The following is a 23,911-nucleotide window of genomic DNA, read 5'->3' on the forward strand; positions in this document are numbered from 1 at the left end:
TCTCTCCCCCATCCCACTGGGGGGGGGGGCGGGGAGTGAATGAGCAACTGCATGGTGCTTAGTTACCGGCTGGGGTTAAACCACGACAGAGAGGAAAAAGTGAAAAACATTTTAGAAAAAAAAAAATAAAATGGAGAAACTAAGTTTGTGACCAGACTGATAAATTTGAGAACACTGCTGAAAACCATTGCTTTTTTTCTTTAAAAAACACACTATGAAAATGTAATTCATATTACAATAGCCTTATTGTTGTCCAACTTTGCTCCAGTTAGGCATGTTCATATTCTTACCGCTGTCTTTTAATATGTGGCCATTTGTTCAATCTCTCCAATATTTGACTCATTGGTCCGTAGACATCATTCATCTTAATGCTTTTCACCATACTTCTCAAGAGCTCCTGATTAAAAGAGTCATCATCTTTTTGTAATAAATGGACCATTGGGTACTTCTGGGCTGGAAAACATTAGAAATGCTGTAAGAATAAATATATTCTTTGTGCAGCAAGTAGAAAGTTGTTAAAAAAAAAAAGGTGGGAAGCTATACAAACTGTGAAAACGTTGACAAATATGTAGTGAACAAAGAACAATAAACATCAAGTCAAAATAATATCAACGTAAGAAACACAAAAAACACATAGGAGAAAACTCAACAGCTGTAATGGGTCATGAGCTATATTCAGGCATATGATCCAACACTGGCAACAAAATTCTTAGTAAGCACATTCTAAAAATAAGAAAACAAGCTAAGTAGATGAACTGTCAATACAAGTTCAGTGTATCACTGAAACATATTCCCTCTTATTCCTCCCTTCCCAATTAAGAAAAAGCCACTGGAGATACTGGTCAATGATTTGAAACAGATATGCTGGAAAACTAAACTTGTTCAAGCAGTTTACTGCTAAACATACAACCACCCTCCCTCCCTCCCAAAACAAGTCACACAAACTTAGAATAGCAACACCAAACTGAACACTCACTCTCAAACAAAAGAGTGCGATTTTGACCTGCAAAACAAAAAGTAGTATGATCAAAAATCAGTTATGTATCTTGTGTGAACTATCCACAAAGCCATCTTTTTCAAAACACATTCTTCAGTTGCTCAAAATGAAAACTGTTCTTTAAAAGAAAAACACCACCAAAAACCACAAGAAACAAAGCTTACTCTGAGCATTCCACAAAATATACAGAGGCTGCCTTGGATCCTGATGCAATTTCATATTGTCCCATAGCATCTGAATAAGAACATATTTACTGTCCTCTGACATACAGTTTCGTGGAATCTGAACAGAAGAATGCATACATAAAGATATTTTATTACAAAGTCATGACAGAGGACTTCTGTATTTAAAACATATCTTCACATCTATAGGCCTCATGGTAAAAAGCTTTAATCTTAGAACTGCTGCAAAACCAGAGAAAACAGTCTGAACAGTATGTTGGTGATGTAGCAAATGAGTATTTTACATATCTTCCTACAGTCCTAAAATCAGAACTTCCTTCTACTGCTTAACTAGTCATCAAACTGCAATAAAACCAACTAGAAACTTATCTTCTTTATAACTGAGGATCATAAATTACAATGTGACTAGTACAAGCTAAACACCCCACACAAGTACTGCTGAGCCCAAGTACTGGAGTTACACATACTTTCCTTCAGTTGACACATTCTTTACCAATTCAGGACTGAGCCCAGAATATTGTAAGACACATTTCTAAGAGTTACTGAATTATTTAATGATTTCCTATACGGGAAAACAAGCACTTCTCATATGTCAATATTTCCTAACTGATTCCATACCTTGGAGTTTTTATTACAGTGCTCAGAAGAAAGTATTAATCCTGGTAAGTTGCTGGGCAAGTCCAAGCGTCTGAAATACCACACCAAATTCCAGAACACAATAGGATGATGATCTACAAAGTCTGCCACTGTTATTGCATGATCCCCTTCATTTTCAAGTAAGCTTTCAAGCTCTTTCCATACCACTAGAGGACTGAGATAAGGAACCGTTATAGGATCAGGACTAGGTAAGCGCCATTCTAGGCCCAAGGAATCCTATGGTAAAAAAGAAAAAATGCCATTAGTTGGAATGTAACTATCTTTACAAAGTCTTATGAATGCTTTTGTTCCGTATGAGACACACCAACATCTAAAAGCTACAAACTAATATTAGTTTAAATAATAAAACCTAGTATTTCTCATAATTTGGTATGGTCAGTTCTATTCTCCCAATTAGTGCTGTTTCACACTTCTCTAATCTATTGCACACTTTAAAAAAATTACATTTAAGGTAGAAAAACTACACACTGTTGGTCCTTGCAAAGTAGCAGGCAGGCTACCAGTAGGAATGATATGGCTGATCTTCTGGTTTTCCTTCTCATCTTCTTCCAATGGACCAAAAGTACTGATACTCCTTGCTACAGGGTGACTTGTACATTCTGACCCAGAGGTATTTTGCCGTCTTCCTGAGGGGATCTGGATACTTCTGGCACAAATATTGTCATGCTGCTTTGATTTGCTGGGGGGGGGTGGGGGGGAAGGGGAAAAAAAAAAAGTTAAGAATCTCAGCTTTTTGTTTTACTCCAAGTGCTCAAATATGTTCACAAACAGAGAGAAATAAACTGGAAAAAATCGACCTGACACCTCAAATTCTACCTTGTCAGCCACCACACTCGTTCATGTTACACTGCAAGTTTTATTTCCCCTTGCACTGATAATGAACACAAACATCCTAAAAGAGTTCATAAAATTTGCAGAATTACAGATGCCTACTTGAATTTTTATATTAGGGATGAAATGGTAAACACCATGCTGAAAAAGCATGATGTGGCCAACTTGGAGATATAGGAGAAGCACCAAGAAGATCCTCTCTCAAATCGATTTCTCCTCTTCAGAGAGTATCTTATTAAATTTATTTCTTTTGGTAAGGAATACATGCATATCCGCAGAGAACCTGAGCAATTTCCATGCAGAGAACGCAGGTTTACCTGTTTGAATTTATATCTTCTTGAACAGACATTAGAGATGTAGCAAGGCCAACAGTAGCTGCAGTGTTACAGGACTTCCCACTCTGATTTGAAAAAAGTGATGGGAACTGCATGTTTTCTGTAGAAGGGCTGGACTTCAGAAAATAACTGCAGGGAAAGCAAAAGCTTAGTATTATCTAAAAAAAAAAAAATATAAAATCAAACAAAAACCACTTCACAATTATGAGCATTCAAAATTGAGGAAAATTCAAATAATGTTATTACCGTCCAGGTCGCCGAAGATCTCTGATTTCTATGCTTAAAAAAGGCAGAAATAAATTGCCACAAAATGGACACGTGGTGTTGAGATTTGAATCATCTGCTGTCCACCCTGCCATGATTTCTTCATCATGAACCAAACAGTCACAAGTTCGACATCGTGAACAGCTTGAGATGAGGACCTGCATACAGCAGATAACAGAACTCCACTATAACACATTCTCAAAACTACTACTCTTTTAGAAAGCAGTTAAAACTATAGCCAAAATCTTTGCCCTTAGAAGACTACTACTCACCACTTGCACACAAGTTCAGTCACATATCTGCTCCCAGGCTTTAGGTTGGAACATTTGGGTATAAACTTACATATTTCAGAACAACTATTAAATCTTAAATCCAAACTGCATTAACAGACAGCTGATACGATAAATGACTGGAATGAGCATTGTCTGAAAAATTCATTAAATGCAGGCCTTTGTTCTATTGTAGCAAGTAGACTGGGATCTGGAACTATGCTCATGAAATAAATATACTTTAGCTAAGTGGGTTACGTGATCCTTTTATAGCTTCCCACAGTGAAACCAGCCAGTTATTCAATAATATTTTTATTGACAATAACATCATTTGTAAGCTGTTTGCAAACATAACCATACAGGACTATTTATGCAGCTATATAAATTATTCTTAGAATTTAAACAATCTTCTGTAGTAACTGTCAGTATAATAGAAATGAGGGGAAAAAAAGATGAAAATGACCAGTCACTAATCCAAATCCACTGAAACAACCAAAAAAAAAAAAAAAAAAAAAAAAAGAGCCACCCAAACGCAGTGTAACAGTGAAAAGCAAAATGATCTTACTAGAAGCTACAACAAGAAATTGCTAGTCATCTATTCTGTATTTTTAAATGTATAGTGCTATTTAAAGACTTGATATTTTCACTTTAAGCAAAATTAGCTGCACAGTTCAGATACCTGAATTCAATGGCATCCAGTTCTCAAACTTTTGAAAACTGCAGCTTTAAAGACCAAAAGATGTGACTACAATAAAGACATTTATAGAGCAGCATTTGAAAGGAAACCTACTCTGTCACAGAAATATTTATCTGTTTTTCACTGGATTAGTTTTAAGCTGTGAACTTTAACAAAGATTCAGACAGCATTTATATTTAAAGACATATGCTTTTAGCGTATCAATTAAAATCAATAAATCATCTTGTACCTCCATAGCGTAGTTCTGAAACACACTGGTACTACTTGTACTGCAAGAAGATACCAACTCTGATTTGTCAGGTAAAGGGAACTTTGAGAGAGAACCTATTAACAGAAGAAACCCAAAGTATTAGTTATTCAAAATATGCATTTTTAGTAAACTGTTTTTCTGGTCAAACAACACTGCAGTTCTAAAATGTGTGACAGAAGACGCAACAAATAAGATATATTCAACAGAAAGAAACGTGAAGCTGGACTGTGAGTCTGCTATCTCCCAAGCACCAACAACGGCAAAAATAAAATCTACCAACATAGAATTTCCGTATGTTCAGCTTTCTTCTTTTACAACAGTTGGTAGTTTGTGTGACGGGTGCACTCCACCCCCCCTTAACCAAACTAGCAGTCGTTTGGTACAGGCTCCAAAGGAGGTAAAGGCCTGAGCCGTAGCTGGGCCAAGAACTCCTCTAGGAAACCCACAAAGGAGCAGAGCAACACAGCGAGAACAAAGGAAGTTGTGGGTACAAGGAGTCTCGTGCATACCTCTGCCGTTGTGTGCAATTTGACTACGAGCCGACCACTTTATCCCATAAATATGACAGCCTAAGCGAGCCTTCTTTGAGCTCTCCCTGCTAGGCAGTGTGGCTGCATGGCGGCGATCTCCCCTTGAGCTGGAACACCTCTCAAGGTTGCTCCTTGAAGCAACGAGATCCTTTACCAATGACAGATCGTTGGATGAGTCCAATTTGAGTTCTCCCTCAACGGCAACTGGACTGCACGCCAGGCAACTCTCCCTTGAGCAGGGATGCCTCTCATTGTTAAGAGGTATTAGTCGTTTAGCTTAAATAAGTAAGTTTTAAAATAGAATTAATCACTTAGAGTTATAATGTTGTGTGATTTAGTATGCTGTTTGCTTAGGCTTTACTTACTTCGCATGAGTAGCTAGATTTGCTGAACTTGTACTGAACATGTACCTACTTAGTCAAAACAGGGGCCTCCAGAGCCAGCGTAAATCAGAAAATAAGGAGGTTTCAAGGCTACAACCATCAACAGCAGCTGCAACTCGACAAGATAACAGCCTGTCTGGAGACAGTGAAGGAATCCAATAAGGGGTCAGAAGATCTCAGACCAGAATCACTATTGGACCAAAGGGTGCGTGGAAGGCGCGTGAAGAGAGTGTGAAGAGCGCGTGAGGGGCGGGTGAATAGTCTGTAAGGGTATAATTGCCCAGGGATTTCTTTGTTCGGGTCGGTCCCTCCCCAGAGGCACCCAGCTTGAGCGGATCCTGCTGCTGTACCACTCCATTAAATTATTTATATGATTCGATGCCTGAGACTCTGTTTCGGGAAATCCAGAGTTCGAACTTTGGAGCGAACTAGCACTGGATGCCTGGACAGAAGGTAAGTGATTAATAGCATGCTGAACTTTGAATTCCTAACTAAGTGATCTAAAGGATTGATTGTGCACATATAATTCCATTAGCCATAAACCGTTGACCAAGTCTGGGACTAAGTCTGGATCCAGCCGCACCTAGACTCCTCTCCGAGAAGGAGTTTAGAAAGCAAGGGGGTCCACTCTGAACCTCGTGACTCAACGGGAGGGTCTCCCTTACTTTTTTGCATCTCCTGTCTCCGTGTAAATCATTCTAAATCAACTCCAACTTGATTTTCTTTTGTATGTCTCTTCTATACAGTAAGTAATAGAGTGAACCTTGCCATCAAACTCTGGTAAGTGGCACTTTTACAAATTCCTGTTAAAAATCACTTTTGCCAATACCTTTGATGGTGATTTTAAATGATCTAAAACACTTCTAAATCAGGATCTGTGACAAATTGGCATAGTCAGCAGGATGGCAAGTAGTATTACTAATTATTTACAGAGGCATGGAATAAATCCGACTCCCAGATTCTCAGAAGAATGGGCTCGTGATAATTGGCATGATTGGAAAGCTGTGGAAGAACAGCTAAAGGTGGCCGGGGGCCATATAAAGGATGAAAAAGGAAAAGAAATTATTTGTAAGATGTTAGGCACCTGCCTAGAAGCCGCTTGTCAGGACAGGAAAAACCTAAACAGAGAAAAACAAGATCTGAGAGGGGAAATCAGAGGCAGAAAGGCAGCTGAGTTATTACTGTCCTTGAAAATTGAGCGGCTGCAGAAACAGTTACAGGAACAAAAGGAAAAAAAACAAAAATTGAAAGAAAAGGTTCAGATGATGCTTATGCAGACTCCTCATCCCCCTGACATTTTACAGATTAGGAAGTTAATTGCATCCACTGAAAAACAGGATGGAAATACATGGGGTGACCCTGATCATAGCAAACAAGGGAAGAACGATTCTTTGTTTCCCTCAAATCCCCCTGAATATGAAGCCAGACCCATCATTAACATAAAACAGTCTCAAGGATCTCGGAGTGGTGTTCCACGATGTACTGTACGAGCTACTGCCTGGGATCCGTTACAACTGGCAAATATACGAGAAAAATTCAGCAGAAAGCCAGGTGAAACTGCAACTGAGTATTTGTGGCGAGTCTGCATAACTGGTGGTGACCAAATAAAGCTGAGTGGAAATGAAGCAAATGGCTTTTGGGGTCCCAGAGTTTTCTTAAATTTAGGACCCAACCCAGCAAATGGATCCCACTCTATCACCAGCCGAGTAGCTTATTGGGCTGGAGGAATAGACGCTACGGAGCGAGGTGAACCCTCCATAATCCCCATAAGATCCCTTAACGAGCTCTCTACAGCCATTACAAAAGCTGCCTGCATACAAGCCATGCATAAAAGAGAATCCAATGATATCCCAATAACTGCCACAATTGATTATGTAATGTTAAAACCACTACTTAGAGGAGCCCCAGCAGTTCTTAAACCCTACTTAATTGCAAAACGGCATAAAATTAAGAGAGACACAGAATGCAAGAAGGGATTAGGTAGCCATGACCCCTGCATCCAACTCCCTACCTGGGCAGAATTAATGTACAGCATTATAAACCGTGCCCGTGAGATGGGGTGGGATGATCTGTTAGCTGGAAAATCAGACCCAAGACCCCGAACAGGAGATCAAGTGAGACCAATAAAACAAACACCCTCCCAGGGAACAGGAACTAGACCAAGGGAGAATATGCCTAGAGATCCAAAAGCAGAGCCTCGGGACTGGAGACATGAACTGTGGAAGAAAGCATTGGCACTAGGCATTCCCACACCTCTGATTCAGAGGCAGCCTGCTGGCATTGTCCTGAGTCTGATTGAAGCATTCCAGAAAAGAGATAACAGTGAAAGGAAGGAGCATATTACAACTTCTCCGGTGCCAGTCCCTAGAAAGGGAGACAACACCTTAAGGAGGAATTGCAGGTCACGAGGCCAAAAAACGAGCAATGCCAGGACAGCGACCAGGCCTGCCTGTCCAGCAAGTGGAATCTTACCAATGGATAAATAGCAATGGCCCATATATTCTCATTCTAGTTGGTCCTTGATGACAATTGGTGAAATTGCTAATAGATATGGGAACACAAATTTCAATATTAACACAACAGGATGCCGAGAAGCTGCACGTGCAACCTGGACGGCAAAGAGTTAAAATTTCCAGAATGAACAGAGCAAGTGTTGTGTGCTCAACCGTGAAAATTAATTTATGGCTCCCAGGCAAGAAGCGCGTGCGGTCTATTCACTTTGCAGTTAAAGATCACAATGAAAATATCTTGTGTTTCGACGTTTTGAATGGCTGAACCTGGTGCCTGCCAGATGGCAGCGTGTGGTCCTTCAGTTCAAATGTCAACCCTAAACCTGATAAAAATCGGGAGGCTATAGTGCTTGTACTCTGTGCAGCCCCTGCACTCCGATTCAAAGATTACCAATGTACCACAATAACTGACAGCATTACAGCCAGGGCAACCCGTCATGGTGAATTTACCACAAATTAGAACTGTACCTATGACTAACTAAACCTTGTGGCCCGCTTGCCTGGGAAGCTATAGATAACAGTAGTGCAAAACTTAGTTAGTGCATGGTAGATTTTTCCTTCTTTCTAACGGGGTAACCTGTCCGGAAAACCCCACCGAGACCAGCCTATTTACCTTTTTGTCTTGCAGCCTTCTCCAAGATGAAAGTAAGATACATCACCCTACTGCTGTTGAAGATTTCAGTAACACGTACTTATGGAGAACATCATTGGTGGGAAACTCTTCTTGGATGGTCACCAACAGCAACGGGAACTTTGAATTTAATGCTTCAACCAGTTGTGATTTTGTTAGCTCTAACAATATTATGCTTACTACTTATAATCATTTTATATGTAAAGGTTTGGTACATAACTAAGCAAATACTCCCTGCTCATCATAAGGAATACCCCAATGATTTAATGAATAGTAATATTTAATACTAAAAGCTATTAGCTTACTGTGGAGCAGCAAGTGTGCCAACATAGTATATAAATAACATTAATTTGGCACTTAAACCAAACAGTTTATCTAATAATTGGACTCTTACCACTGATCTGCAAAACGCCACATATTTATGACATAGAGGCAAGAGGTAACCGTACTACCACTCTATGAGTTGATAAGTGGATTGACTGTAGTCACGGGGTGGAGTGTGACGGGTGCACTCCACCCCCCCTTAACCAAACTAGCAGTCGTTTGGTACAGGCTCCAAAGGAGGTAAAGGCCTGAGCCGTAGCTGGGCCAAGAACTCCTCTAGGAAACCCACAAAGGAGCAGAGCAACACAGCGAGAACAAAGGAAGTTGTGGGTACAAGGAGTCTCGTGCATACCTCTGCCGTTGTGTGCAATTTGACTACGAGCCGACCACTTTATCCCATAAATATGACAGCCTAAGCGAGCCTTCTTTGAGCTCTCCCTGCTAGGCAGTGTGGCTGCATGGCGGCGATCTCCCCTTGAGCTGGAACACCTCTCAAGGTTGCTCCTTGAAGCAACGAGATCCTTTACCAATGACAGATCGTTGGATGAGTCCAATTTGAGTTCTCCCTCAACGGCAACTGGACTGCACGCCAGGCAACTCTCCCTTGAGCAGGGATGCCTCTCATTGTTAAGAGGTATTAGTCGTTTAGCTTAAATAAGTAAGTTTTAAAATAGAATTAATCACTTAGAGTTATAATGTTGTGTGATTTAGTATGCTGTTTGCTTAGGCTTTACTTACTTCGCATGAGTAGCTAGATTTGCTGAACTTGTACTGAACATGTACCTACTTAGTCAAAACAGGGGCCTCCAGAGCCAGCGTAAATCAGAAAATAAGGAGGTTTCAAGGCTACAACCATCAACAGCAGCTGCAACTCGACAAGATAACAGCCTGTCTGGAGACAGTGAAGGAATCCAATAAGGGGTCAGAAGATCTCAGACCAGAATCACTATTGGACCAAAGGGTGCGTGGAAGGCGCGTGAAGAGAGTGTGAAGAGCGCGTGAGGGGCGGGTGAATAGTCTGTAAGGGTATAATTGCCCAGGGATTTCTTTGTTCGGGTCGGTCCCTCCCCAGAGGCACCCAGCTTGAGCGGATCCTGCTGCTGTACCACTCCATTAAATTATTTATATGATTCGATGCCTGAGACTCTGTTTCGGGAAATCCAGAGTTCGAACTTTGGAGCGAACTAGCACTGGATGCCTGGACAGAAGGTAAGTGATTAATAGCATGCTGAACTTTGAATTCCTAACTAAGTGATCTAAAGGATTGATTGTGCACATATAATTCCATTAGCCATAAACCGTTGACCAAGTCTGGGACTAAGTCTGGATCCAGCCGCACCTAGACTCCTCTCCGAGAAGGAGTTTAGAAAGCAAGGGGGTCCACTCTGAACCTCGTGACTCAACGGGAGGGTCTCCCTTACTTTTTTGCATCTCCTGTCTCCGTGTAAATCATTCTAAATCAACTCCAACTTGATTTTCTTTTGTATGTCTCTTCTATACAGTAAGTAATAGAGTGAACCTTGCCATCAAACTCTGGTAAGTGGCACTTTTACAAATTCCTGTTAAAAATCACTTTTGCCAATACCTTTGATGGTGATTTTAAATGATCTAAAACACTTCTAAATCAGGATCCCTGACAGCTTGGAAACAAATTTTACAGATTAAGTAATTCATACCCACACTTTCTGACTGTGCAAAAACTGGGGAAGGATAAGAGGTGCTGCTTGTGACACTTCTCTTTGCCACACTAAATGAGCCAGCCTCCCCTGAGCCTCAGGGTGCCCCAACCCCCTGGCCATGATGGCAGCCTCCACCGCCCCTCTCCGGTTCCTCCACATCCCACAAACTGGAAGCCAAAGCTGGGCATGCTCTTCTAGGTGCTAAGTGGAGGGATCTAAGTAGACAGATCTTCCTTTCAACCTGGTTCTGCTTAGGACGGTATGTACTCTCCATAAGGACAGTAGCACAGAGATTGATGACAGTCACTAGCAACTATCCAGCGCAGATTAGGAAAAAAAAAAAGTCTGTCTGATAATCATCTTCAACACTGGCTTATAGAAAATTATAACAATTTTCCAAAAAAGGTTTCTACTACATTTAGAAAACAAAATCAGACTAAAAATTACCATTTGAAAGTTTTTGTAGATGTTTTCTGGAGATTTGTAGCTTACACAAATAAGATGATTACATGAATACTGAAGGACCCAAGGGCTCTTATTTGCATAGCTGTAACATCCAGAAACTTATTCACGGACAGGATGTTACTGTGCAAGTTATTCCACAAGAAGGAACACCCAAAACAAGGTTCTACAATAAAAATATCCGTAGGTATGGACATATCTGTATGAGTAATAGTTTTCAGGTAGGAAAAGAAAAATTTACTTCTTCCACAAAAAGGACTAATGACTAGGCTGATCCCAAACTGAGAATTATGAAAGAACAACTTCTAAAACTGGAAGATTTTTGTCCAGATTGATGAATGCAATGCAAAAGCTATCTCTTACCACACTGGTCAAATTGTTTTGATGAGCCATCGTGGGAAGCTGTGCTTTCTAGGCTTGTTCTGCTGAGGCCAATACCCTTAATTTCTGATGTGGTATTCTCCTGAGGAGAAGCACTTTCAAAATCATTGCAGACATCTTCATCAGTTAGAGAAGTAGATTCTGAGTCCAGAGCTCCAAGAGATGAAACACTTGCTCGATCTGAATTTTGATCCTGAGAGAAGAAAACGAATTCTACTGAGAAAACGAAAAGGAAAGCAAAAATATTTCTGAAAATAAGAGGTAGCCTTCTTTGTCTCAATAAACTCAAGGCATGAACTTCCCTCCTTGGAAAAATCATTCAGCTCAGAGCTGTATTCAGAACTGATGTAAAACAAGGCAAGTTTCACTCAAAGTTAAGTAGCTACATGAGAATTCTTTTTAAAAGATTCTTCTAATAAAAATATCTAAATGAAAACTTAAACATTTTAATCCTATAAATTTTTTCAAACATTGCTATAAAAGTTAGCAGCAGTCATAGGAATACGTTAGAATAGGCACAGCATCATTAACACTGTAATTAGTCTCAGATTGGTTTTAAGCATGTTAGGACAATACAACAACAGCAAACCGCGTCTATTTTCATTCCCAAGGACTGGGAACAAAATGAGTCTTGGTTTGAGTTGGTAGCAGCAAAACTTTCTAACCAAATGACCTCAGTTCAAAATTAGCCTTAAATCACTTTGGTAATCAACAGAAGCAGATTTCCCTTTTTTCATAAAAGCAGTAAAGAATTAAAAACATTTTTTATTTAAGTATTTTTCCTTTAGGTAAATAAGGGAAGGCAGAGCAGTCTTCTCTGCCCTGTCAACACACTGCAATATACTTATATTTTCCCATTAAATACACTCTGAATCCATGCTATACCAAAATTTTGCTTGATTCAGGACAATAAAATTAGGATCCTGGCAATTCAAACATGATTAAAACAACTTAATGCACATAGTCTACCATGATGCATGTCATTCAAATGGGGGGGATTCGTCGCATAGGAGTCAGTGATTAAACTTTTACAAAGCTTTTTCCTTAATTTATAGGAACTTAGGGGTTTGGGGTTTTTTTTTGGGGGGGGGGGGGGATAATAATAAAAGTTTACCTTTGAGGATGCAGCATACATTGTAAATTTTGAGTACCACTTGCTAGCTTTCTCTGCAACCCCTTTTCCAGCAGAAAACATGCTGCTTTTTAGAACATCAAACTTAGGTGTTAACAGCATATCCAAGTTGAATGACGGTGAAGACACAAGTGTTAATGCACTATTTGCATCCTGTGGCTGTTCCTTTGCTGGACTGTTTGGGGAATAAGCTGGGGAGGACCACAGCCTGTCTCTTGGCCTTTCTTCATTTTTTGCGTGATAACTCTTGGATTTGGTAAGACTGGATGGCCTTGGGGAATTTGGGGGAAGGCTGGACCTCCTACAAGGTTGGATTACTGTTGGGCTCTTTTTATTAGCATTTCTGTCATCATAGGGTTTTTGCAACTCAATGCTTGGGGCACGACTTGACAAAGGGCTGCTCATATTGTTCATGTACATGACTATTTCTTCAGCTAAATCTCGTCTTGCGGATGGAGTAGAAACACTTCTATCATCCTCCTCATCATCATCCTCTTTCTGCTGTTCCGTCTCAGCAACGAGCAGAGACAGTGGATCAAATCCAGTTTCAACATCTGTCTTTTCAACTGGCTTTACTGGAAAGCTGCTCTTTCTTTGCAGCCTTCTAGATTTTTCACTGGAGGATTTCACTGCTGTAGATGTTTCAGGTTCTGCATCCAAGTCTTCCAGGTCAAAGATAACAGGAGATTCTGTTTTATCTGTAAAACTGCAATCAAAAGCTGCATCTTCATCACTAGATTCTTTCTCCAGGCTTTCTCTCTTAGAACCTAAAGAGGAAGTTCTGATATTAAGAGTTTTTGGCCTTATGCTTTTCTGTAATGCACTAGACAGGATTTTGGCATCAGCTCCTAGTTTTTCAACAATTTCTCCAGGGTTTGCTTCCTGATTGATTCTATTTATCATGAGTCCCACCAAGCCATCTCCACTCAGGTTACGGCTCCTGCCTTCCCATGGTATCTCCCTTAAGTCAGGTTCTATTGCACTTTTATGTCTCTTCCTTAAGGATTTACTTTTTATGGCTTCTGCTTCACTGGCATCCTCAAAAGATGATGTAAAGAGCAATCCTACAGAACTCTCTGAAAAACAGATGAAACAAGGTGCTTTATTTCTTGCTATGCAAATAAACTAAACAAAATTACAAAAGAATGCTAATTTGTCTCATCTTTCAAACAATTTACAACACACAGTTGGAATTCACTATGTTAATTGTGCCAGTGGTTCAAAAGTTGAGTTGACCATGCTCATGACTTTTAGGAAGGGTCAGACGATAAAACATTGAAAAGGGAGTCAAATCATACAACTCAAGAGTACTTTGAGAGACACCAACAAGATACATTTGGTTTCCTCTTTTAGAGACCTACTCCATTTTAAAGAGGTTTGAAAGCTAGGGACAGCAAAGGTATCTAGGAAATGGTGAAAAAAGGCAACACTTTCTAACCTGATGAATTAGAAATAGAGCCAACAAAAGAAGTTATTGACAGAGAAATCTCTATTGTTTTGCCAGAGCATAAAGATGCAGTCTTTAAAGTATGATATTACAGTATTTTAAGCACAGCTGACAGTATTATAATAACCAGATTTGACATTACTAAAGACTTGTGAAAATGCCTGAAAGTTTCTATTAATTGTACTGCATAGAAACCTCTTGTCCATCCTGAAGGAATTTATCAGTTTCTGGAAGTTAGAAGAAAATCAAGACCTGGGATTTTGTACGCAGATGTTAACTGTAGCAAAAAAAAAAAAAAAAAAAAAAAAAAAAAAAGCAAACAAGAAAAAAAATCTGGAAATGCAGAATATTCAGACACATCTCCCTGACTCAGCATATGCAGACTCTAGCCTAAACTCGGTCCCACAAAGTTGCTGCCACAAATTTCATTGGCCACTGCCACTACACCAATAAAGTACTGTAAGTTTTATGGACAACAGAACTCAGGCACACTGCTTAAAGCTCTTGTTAGAAATAGAATATACATAGACAAAACTGCACAAGAATCAAAATCCATTTTCTCTTCCACTCACCCGTGCTAGCTTCTGCTACTGTATTGTCAACTGTACCACTGAGCCGCACTATGCTAGAAGCCGCTTTGGGATTACTTGAGTTCTGATAATTTAGTTTAGGTAGGCAGTCACCACTCCCTTTTGCACTCTCCGCTTCAGACACTGTATGTAGAAAAGGACAGACAGTTCTTTAGAATCAAAGCAACTTAATTTAAATCTCGTTTCTATTACCTATTAGATGTTTTATGCAGGACTAAGTGACAGCATGTTGTACACATCCCATGATGCACAGGCTGATATCTACTTGGGTAGATGTTTTCAAGATGGAACAACTGAACTATGGATATTTAATTCCCAGCATTACTTTTCTAACTGGAAGTTCTATAAGCTTCTGTACACAGAGTCCAAGTAACAAGTACTTGCATACCAAAATTTGTGGTGCTGTGGAGACTAATACCACCCTTGTTCACTTGCAAAAGATAGGCATAAGATTATTTTCTCCTGCCTTTGAAAGAGCTCAGGGCCAATTAACCTATATTCATACAAATCTCATTACCCCCAAGACCATGACTACACAAGAGAAGTGAAGCAAATGTTGCAGTATTTATATTCACTTCTTTCAGATATGAAGGACAAGTTCTGTTGTCAGGTGGCTATCCAAAACAGACAACTACTTCTTTAAAGGTATTCAAGCAACTTAATATTCTCAAGTTGTCTTCAAAAGTACAAAACATTTTCAGCACATAATATTACTATATAGAGCCACAAACTTGTCTTAATTATGACTAAAAATAATACAAGCTTTCAGCAGAATTCAGATTTCCTGCATCCTCAAAAGTTTCATTAAACCTAAATAACCTGCCTGCTATCTTACATGTATGTTCTTATGATGGGTAATGCACAAATTTTCAAGCAAACTGAAGAAAAAATACTAATGCTAGAAGGAAGACTGTGGTGAAAAGAAAACACTGAGGTAACTTTTCTGGTTCCATATTTTCTCATACTTTTACACCGCTTCTACTTAACAAGGGGAAAGTTAACACAAATAGTAGGGGAAAGCACACCGAAAAATTTAAATAATTATATTAAGAGAACATTTATTATGAAGAGTATTTTCAATGAATATATATGGGAATCTATAGTACTTATACATTTTTTACCACACAATCTGATCTGCTATATGCTTGCAAAAAGTCTATGCTGCTCAACTGCAGTTAAGGGAATCATAAGCAGCAGATGTAAAACCTGAAGGAAAAAAAAAAAAGGTCCACAGCAAACCCAAAGCCCTTCTCATTTCTGATACGTATCCTAGATCTCTCTCACAGACCTGCAAAAATTCAGCTGTTCTCCTCTTATGGGATGTATAAAGAAAACAGACTGGTAAAAAAGGCTTTCCTGTAGATTACACCTATAAAGCAATTTAATTTTTTTAAAAGACAAAACATTAAGCTGTAATTACCATTAAGCCTTTATATTATCATTATCGCTTACTTGAAACAGAGGAGGGAAAAAAGAACTGTAATATTAAAAGTTAAACCATTAGACATCCAGAAAATTACATTTAGAGAAAAGAACTTAAGGCATGGGCATAAACTGGCATTATCACATACACTCACTGTAAAACAAACGAACAAACAAAAAAACCACAACCAAAAAACTCCCCACATCTGCCCCACTTAGCTTTTGCTGAAATCCCTATTTATCCACAATGAACTAGCTATCTGTATTCACAAGATACATACGAGAACTGGAGTCACTCTCTCTCTTGTCCTCTTTTTGTTCTTGTATATCTTGAAGACAAGTTTTGCCTTGCCTGGCGTCTTCTTTGAATGATGTGTTATTGCCAAAGTCTGAAAGTCCCCCTATCATAACAGGGCAATGACACAATAAAGACAATTATGGTATTTAATAGCGTGACATTGTTGAACAGAATAAATTAAATATCCACAACAATTCAAAGGCCTCTTATCAAGTACATTCCAATTAACAGTGAACATTCTGCCACAAAAAAAAAGTGAGAAACGTGATTGGCTTACTTTGACAGTATAAACATTGAAGCAATGCTCTACAGGGTGAAATTCAAGGAGTAATATGCAACATTTCTTTTAAAATACTGTACTAAAGCACTGCTTGTCTGTGAATCTGTTGCCTGGTTTATTTGATCACAATGTCACATCTTTTCAAGAACTCTAAAAGGCATCTAAACATGGTTTCATTTTAGTGTAGTATGTTCCTCCATGAGTCTGTTTGCAAAATAAGACTAAAATAAAAATAACCAACACAACCCAATCCCCCCCCCAGCAAACATTCAAGCCACTATCCAGTCATTCTTAAGACATAACACTGCCCCAAGTGTAATTAATATAGTGTGATTGATTGATTGATTTCAAGAACCAAATTTACTTAACACTAACATGGTTGTTCCTCCTCCAGGCTGTTATAAAGCATCAGCACCAAAATAATATTCTGGAATTTATGGAAAAATTTGAGGAGTGCCTGAAGAGTCAGCATGCATATTAGCTATTTGCTTTCAGGCAAAGAAATCTCAAAAAATCAGATAATGTCAAAAGCAAATACCATTATTTATATAAATGACAATTACTTAGTAAAGGACTAATTACACTTCCTTAGTTTACATGGTCTGAGTTGCAACCAACATTGCTAAGCTCTTATATACTGCTTTGCACAGATGGGCTTCAAAAAAGTGGTTTATCAGGAAGGTCAGCTACTTGAAGAACAGGCAGAAATAAAGTAGACTTGTTCAAGGTAATCCAGAAGGATAGTGATAGAGAGCCAGAAGTAGGACTGTAGTCTCCTGAGTCTAGGAAAAATACTTTAGCCATAAGGTCATCATATCTATTCTGTTTGTCAGGGCAAAGATTTATTTGTACGTATTTGGAATCATAGAATAGCCCTGGTTGGAAGGGACCTGGAAAGATGATTTGGATGATCTTCATACATTTATACACACATATTGTGAAGGTCTTCCAAGGTCAACTACAACTAAACTAACTATATTGCTGGTACTTTAAAATGTACCAGCCTATCTTGCCTTACTAGTAGTAAGTTATAATTACTGTGGATAGCAGCACCTATGAAAAATACAAACTACAGGTAATCACCAGCATGGTAATATAGCCATTTGAACACATCACGTAAATCTTTACTGGAAAGAAAAGGAAAGAAAACCAAAATTTACAGCCTCAAATATTGTACTTATCTTCTACACAAAAATAAATACGGTCATTTCAGTTGGTATGCAGAACTGGCAAACAGTACTACAAGCTCAAGGACTAGTTCTAGTTGCTTCTTAATTAACATCAAAAAGGGGGAAACCAAAAAAAAGGCAAGGCTGGACAGAAGTTTCTGCCAGTTATGAGACTGGCTATTGTATGAACTAGGATAATTATTGTATCGCTTTCAGGTTCATATCTTGTCTCCATGAAGAGCTGATACAATAAATAAAGAGCAGCCTATTTTGGATTCACAGACAAATGAAAAAGCTGGTTTTTAAAAATTATGCAAGAACTTTTTTTTTTTCCTCTAAAACGGTTTTATCACCAAATTCACAACAGAAAGCTTTTTCAAATACTTTTCTTATCAGCACGAAAATAAAAAAAGAAAAGGATGTGAATACTCTACCAGGAATGGCTGTATGTGAGGTGCTTGCTGGTAGCTTTTTCAATGCTTTTTTAAACTGTGCTATTCCTAAAACAACATTTCGTATTTTCATCCATAGGAAATAGCCACCTCGATTGCTTGAGGGCCAGGTACTTTCCAAAACAGCCTATTTTGGAAATATCAGAGTCAAGTAAAGTCATCTTAAGGAACAGTCAGGTATGAAATCATTAACTTAAATTTCAAATTGGGTTACATTGGCAGTTATAAAGTAGACTTCCAAACCTACAAAAACAAAGACAACACAATTATTCTGTCTTGTATTTCTTTCAGTTACTAGAAATGGCAGAATTAGATCTGAACTGCTCCCTTATTTTGCTTGCTTCTATTTGCACGGATAAAAATGCCTCTTTTTTTTTTTTCTCCTCTTTCAAAAATACATACCTTATTGTAGTAGCCATAAGTAATGGCATTAGGGTCAACACCAGCTTTCTGCATTTCAAAAAGCACTCTCACTGCTAGCACAGGCTGACCATACTGTCCACACAGTTGCATGAGTACTCGGTAGCATACCTGAAAATACACACAAGTTAGCATTGTGCTTCTATAGTCAAACATGTACTCCATTCAATAAAACTCATGGGCTATTTCTGGTATTCTGGGGTTGACTTATTTTACCTCATCAGGTGGATCTATTTTTTTGGTATGCATTTTTTGTAGCACATCATACGCAGTTCTCAGAGCCCTGACTTTTGAATGGCACACTTTCACATACGCAGGAAGGCAGATAAACCAAAGACCGTAGCAGTGACGTAACAAACACCTGGACCACATCTGTGGTATGGATGAGTACTTCTTAGCAATTTTATGTGCAGATTTAATTTCCTGTAAAGAATCATAAAGATTATTTGTGTATATTTACACACACATTACACAAACCTAAATATTAAAAACTGAACATGTGTCATTATACCTACAGAAACTGCAACATTAATATGAACAACATACTCAAAGTGGGAAAGAAAATGAAAGCAGAATGAGTAGTACCAAAAACAGTTGCTGTGTGATATTCCCCTCCTAAAAACTTGCATTTCTTTAAATTTATGTCTATTACTTTTGGTCTACATTTTTTGTAAGAAACATTTGAAAGTTAGAGTCCCTCTTAAAGCCCTGGGCACTGAAAAGCAATCAAAAAGTGGTTGTGGAAGCCCAACAGTTTATGCTCATGGAGAATAGTGTGAAGAATGCGGAAGGTATAGGGACAGCACAGCAAATGACAATCTGTACAGGGGCCCTGTATGATACGGTGTAGGCAAGAAGCACAGGTAAACATCCAAAGAACAATTAGCATGGCTACCCTGTTACTGTATCAGTGAAGAACCAGTAGTTAGGCTGCAGCCACTGCCAGTCAGTCTTTACAGCTAAACTCAAGATGAAGGCAGCAAGCTGTCACTTTCCAAAGCACCTCACACTACAAGAATACCTGCAAGTACCTGTTTAGTTCTTCTGAACATTGGTGATGGGCTGTTGGGACTACTGGCTTTTGAGGACAATTTGTTATTTGGTGCTGTGAGAAATCCTTCAGGTCGCTCAAACAAATCTAGTTTTAATACTGGAAATCCGTTATAGCTGTAAAAGAAATGCATCACTTAACTCCTGTAGGGCAGTCCCAAAGTAAACACGTCACATAATAGCAAATGAGATCAATTACAGAGTTCCACTAGAAGCTACACAGGAAACAGAAAACACAAAAGTAAACTTTTAAAGACATCATTGACAAAGTGGTTTACTAATCCATCTGCATGATTTCATAAGACTGCACAGTCTCTTAACCTGTTATTTCAGTGTAAGCAGCTTAAATTGATAAATACATTTGCTTTCATAGCATTTTCTTTCTTTAATGTGTCAAATTCATTAGTATTGATTCTAGTCAATAAAAAAAAAATAAAATCTCTGTGGCTTAGTCCCTAGTGAGCACCACGACAGAGGTGTATAAAAATCAATATGAACAACATCAAACTATCTAAAAGATTAAATTAGATTTAAAAATGTTTCTCAGAATTGATGAAGAAACCAATAGACAAACTCATTTGACATAATTACTAAATTAGTAACACCAGTTTTCAGTGATTCTTTGAAATGTACTCTCTCCAAAGAGCACCTGCAGCTTGTATCATTATCAGTAGTAGCAGCAGGCCAACAGACTGGGTCCATTAATTTCAATTTTAACCTTAAAAAGTGTCAACAGCTAGCACAACGTAATGTGAACACACAGCCACCTTTATCAAGTATGATTGCTTCTGTGTGTACACACACACAAAATCATTAAAACTTCAAAAGAGCCAGCACACTAGCCATTTTACATACACATTTTTACTTGAGCATCATTAAGGGACAGGAAAAATCTGTGCTTCGTGGCTATCACAAGAACCTAGAAACTAAACTCCACAAGGGCAGCTGTTAGGATTTTTGCTAGCATCCTACTGTATCCTTAGGCTACCTGTATTGTAGAGGGTGCTCTTCACCATTTGGCAGATGAGGGATCTCAGGTGGTGTTATGAAAACTGTATGCTCACTCTTGTATGACTCATCCAGCTCTATAAGTCGTGTTTCCCCAGTTCTGTCCATATCTACCTGGAGAAGTTATGTTAAAAGAAAAAGTAGTTACTAGTGTTACTGTATTTTCTGCTGTTACAGCTATATGGTCAAGCAGGACAAAAATCTGTATCAGCATCAAAGGACTGCATCTTAAAAGTAAGGATGCCTTGCAAAGTTATAATGAGAATAGTAAGTGTTGCATCATTTTTGTAAACTTTATTGCAACACAATAATTGATGTTCAGTGATATACTCCGAATTGACTGTTTTCAGGTAAATATTATAAGTAGTTGTACAAAGATGTTTATCTTTCTGAATACAACCATTTCTGGAACTGTGTGTCCAACTGCAGCAGTAACTTCAAATTTATTTTTAAATATGAAAATAGGAGCTATTTTTCCCCCTCTATTTTAACCACTGTCCTGGTTTCAGCTGGGATAGAGTTAATTTTCTTTCGAGTAGCTCGTATAGTGCTGTATCTTGGATTCAGTATGAGAAGAATGTTGATAACACACTGATGTTTTCAGTTGTTGCCAAGTAATGAAATGTTTAGACTAAGTCAAGGATTTTTCAGCTTCTCATGCCCACCCAGCAAGCAGGCTGGGGGGCCACAAGAAGTTGAGAGCAGACACAGCCAGGACACCTGACCCAAACTGGCCAGAGGGGTATTCCATACCATGTGACATCATGCCGAGTATATAAACTGGGGGGGAGTTGGCTGGAGGGGATTGTTGCTTGGGAACTAACTTGGCATCAGTCAGTGAGGGGTGAGCAATTGCATTGTGCATCACTTGTTTTGTATATTCCAATCCTTTTATTCTTATTGTCATTTTATTATTGTTGTTATTATCATAATTAGTTTCTTCCTTTCTGTTCTATTAAACTGTTCTTATCTCAACCCATGAATTTTACCTTTTTTTTTTTCCCCAATTCTCTTCCCCATCCCACAAGGTGGCGGGGAGTGAGTGAGTGGCTGCGTGGTTCTTAGTTGGCGGCTAGGGTTAAACTATGACAATCACTGAAAACAATAAAAAACTTTATCCAATTGTCTGATGGATACAGAATCTACGAACAACACTATCTAGCAATTTCAGTCACTTACATAGTCATTAAGGTCATGCTAGTTTGCAGAGACTGCAGAAATACACACACGTTCAAAGAGATAATGGAATAAAAATGTGTGACCTTACCAAAATTAAAGGGGGATAGAAGTAACTGTTTTTCTAAGAAAACAGTAATCTGAAAGGTGAAGGGTAGCTTCACGATTTTTTTTCTCTTTCAGATAACTCAACAGTTGTATGTGTGAAAATACAGCGATCCTGTCCTCTCATAGCTAAGAGATAGAAATTCAGTTCATGGATAACAAAGGCAACATGTAATAATACTATCATTAAACATAAATTATGGCTGCACTTGTTTTGTTTTGAGCTTTGTAACTGGCAATTTGAGCACAAATCTTTGCCTTTGCTAGCCTTGCTGTTGCAGAGAGGAGGAGAAATTTACACTTCCCAACTTAATGCCCCTGCTTTAAAGATAGCAGCAGAGACGTACTTCAAGGCTCCAGGCAAATTTCAAAGCATCAAACTGCAGGATCAAGTGGGAGAAAACTGTCCAACAATTTTACTGAAAGAATTTCATTCCATTGCTTGAGATAAAAAATAAAGAACCAAAGCAAAATTCAGCCACCCCAGACAAGATATTGGGAAACTATGAATTGTGTCCCTTTGAGAAAAAGGGCAGACAAGCCTTTAACTTACAAGCTTCCTACTGCTACTCGTCGCATTACAGAAACCACTAGGAACAAAGCAAATATAACATGTATTACATTCCATCTGAGAGCCTTTACTTGATATTTGTACTGATATTTGTATTGCTTTGTCTCTGATCTTCTGTCACCAATTGCATCTCCTCCAATACCTCAGAAGTACTGCTTTTGCTTGTGGCACTAGACACATCTCCATCTCAAAGAGCTGGCTCTATCAAAAACTATTTACTTTGTAGCACACTGAAAGTGCTTTTTATTCACATATTGATGGCCCCAGTGTTCAACTCAAATACAGTCACAGTTTACATTTATAGCCATTATTTAAATGGTTTACGTGGCAACCAAATTACCACCAAATGGTACGTTATTTCAAAGAAACGAATAAGCAACCTGTGGAACCCAAGGATGCATGTTCTTCACGCTTTAAGAGTTTAGCAACAGAGAATTAATGTACAAAAAGAAGCATATTCCACAGTTCTGTCCCTCCAGTGAGGAGGAAATATATCAAGTAGTTTCGGTAGAATTCTTGAATATTTAAAATTTGATAAACATACAAAGAGGTGTTCTTAATTACACATTTTACTGCACGAGACAGATGGAAAGTATTAGCAAATCGAACCAGCCAAGTAGGAAGAACATATGGCTCCTGAAAAGTAGAAATAAACCAAACCTTACTTGGCAATTTAAATACTTCTAAAGATGTAAAAACCCCACAGTTACAAGTTTCACCAGTGAAATACAATAAAGCCAGTAGCTTAAAGTACAAATGTTTTCTGTAAAGTTTATTCTCATGGCACTGTCGTGAGCATTTTTTTTATAGTGGAAAGAAGCTGCCCACAACATCAACTAGCAAAATAACTGGCATTAGAACAGATGAGTCTCTGCTTCAGCTGTCTAAGTGGCTACTTAACCTTTTAGAAAAGGTGAAAGCTCCAACAGCTCCACAGATTATGTGTAGTCTCACAGTGGCATCACCAACCTGAGCATTACTTTTGCAGAATTGCTTGAATTCCCAGGCAAGGTAACTTTAGCTAGGGTATCAACTTCAGTGCCCTCATAAACCATTTTATAAAATGAAATGTAACAGAGACCTCCCATTTTTAAACACTAACTGGCATACAACAAAGCAAGTGCTACATGTTGAAGGCTTTTTAAAGGAACTATAGGATAATCAAGTGAACGTTACAGAAATGTTTGTAATTAAATCAATTTACAACCCACAAACAGCTGCAACTCATGCTGTAGAACTGTGAAGCACACTTTTGAGAACTATCAGTAATAAAATATTGAGACTAGCAAAAGCTATAAAGAGCATCAAATACCATTAGACCATGCTTTTGTATTTCTCTCAAACTTAAACTTAACTGCCTTCAGATTTGTTTTCAAAACAACTCCTTCTAGCTCTTCTGCACTTTTATA

General features: G+C 38.5%; 1 protein-coding gene across 9 annotated transcripts in view; it reads right to left on the minus strand.

Annotated features, from left to right (window-relative positions):
* The window catches only part of DENND4A (DENN/MADD domain containing 4A), a 63,024-nt gene that overhangs the window by 5,397 nt on the left and 33,716 nt on the right, over nt 1-23,911 (minus strand). For 5 of the 9 annotated variants that reach the window (XM_010572076.1, XM_010572072.1, XM_010572073.1 and 2 more), the window contains 17 exons: nt 20,631-20,764; nt 19,624-19,759; nt 18,809-19,015; nt 18,575-18,703; nt 18,155-18,299; nt 16,255-16,374; nt 14,534-14,674; nt 12,497-13,590; nt 11,365-11,575; nt 4,462-4,556; nt 3,249-3,424; nt 2,985-3,131; nt 2,305-2,515; nt 1,798-2,052; nt 1,162-1,279; nt 977-1,003; nt 291-453 (listed from right to left, as the gene is read on the minus strand). In XM_010572076.1, the coding sequence (XP_010570378.1) occupies nt 291-453; nt 977-1,003; nt 1,162-1,279; nt 1,798-2,052; nt 2,305-2,515; nt 2,985-3,131; nt 3,249-3,424; nt 4,462-4,556; nt 11,365-11,575; nt 12,497-13,590; nt 14,534-14,674; nt 16,255-16,374; nt 18,155-18,299; nt 18,575-18,703; nt 18,809-19,015; nt 19,624-19,759; nt 20,631-20,764 (3,509 nt within the window). Of the gene's footprint in view, nt 1-290; nt 454-976; nt 1,004-1,161; nt 1,280-1,797; nt 2,053-2,304; nt 2,516-2,984; nt 3,161-3,248; nt 3,425-4,461; nt 4,557-11,364; nt 11,576-12,496; nt 13,591-14,533; nt 14,675-16,254; nt 16,375-18,154; nt 18,300-18,574; nt 18,704-18,808; nt 19,016-19,623; nt 19,760-20,630; nt 20,765-23,911 lie in introns of those variants that run through there. The other 4 variants (XM_010572074.1, XM_010572077.1, XM_010572078.1 and 1 more) reach the window with 4 other exon arrangements.

This window comes from Haliaeetus leucocephalus, unplaced genomic scaffold, assembly GCF_000737465.1.
Source record: "Haliaeetus leucocephalus isolate CR32 unplaced genomic scaffold, Haliaeetus_leucocephalus-4.0 Scaffold339, whole genome shotgun sequence".
Classification (NCBI taxonomy): Eukaryota; Metazoa; Chordata; class Aves; order Accipitriformes; family Accipitridae; genus Haliaeetus; species Haliaeetus leucocephalus.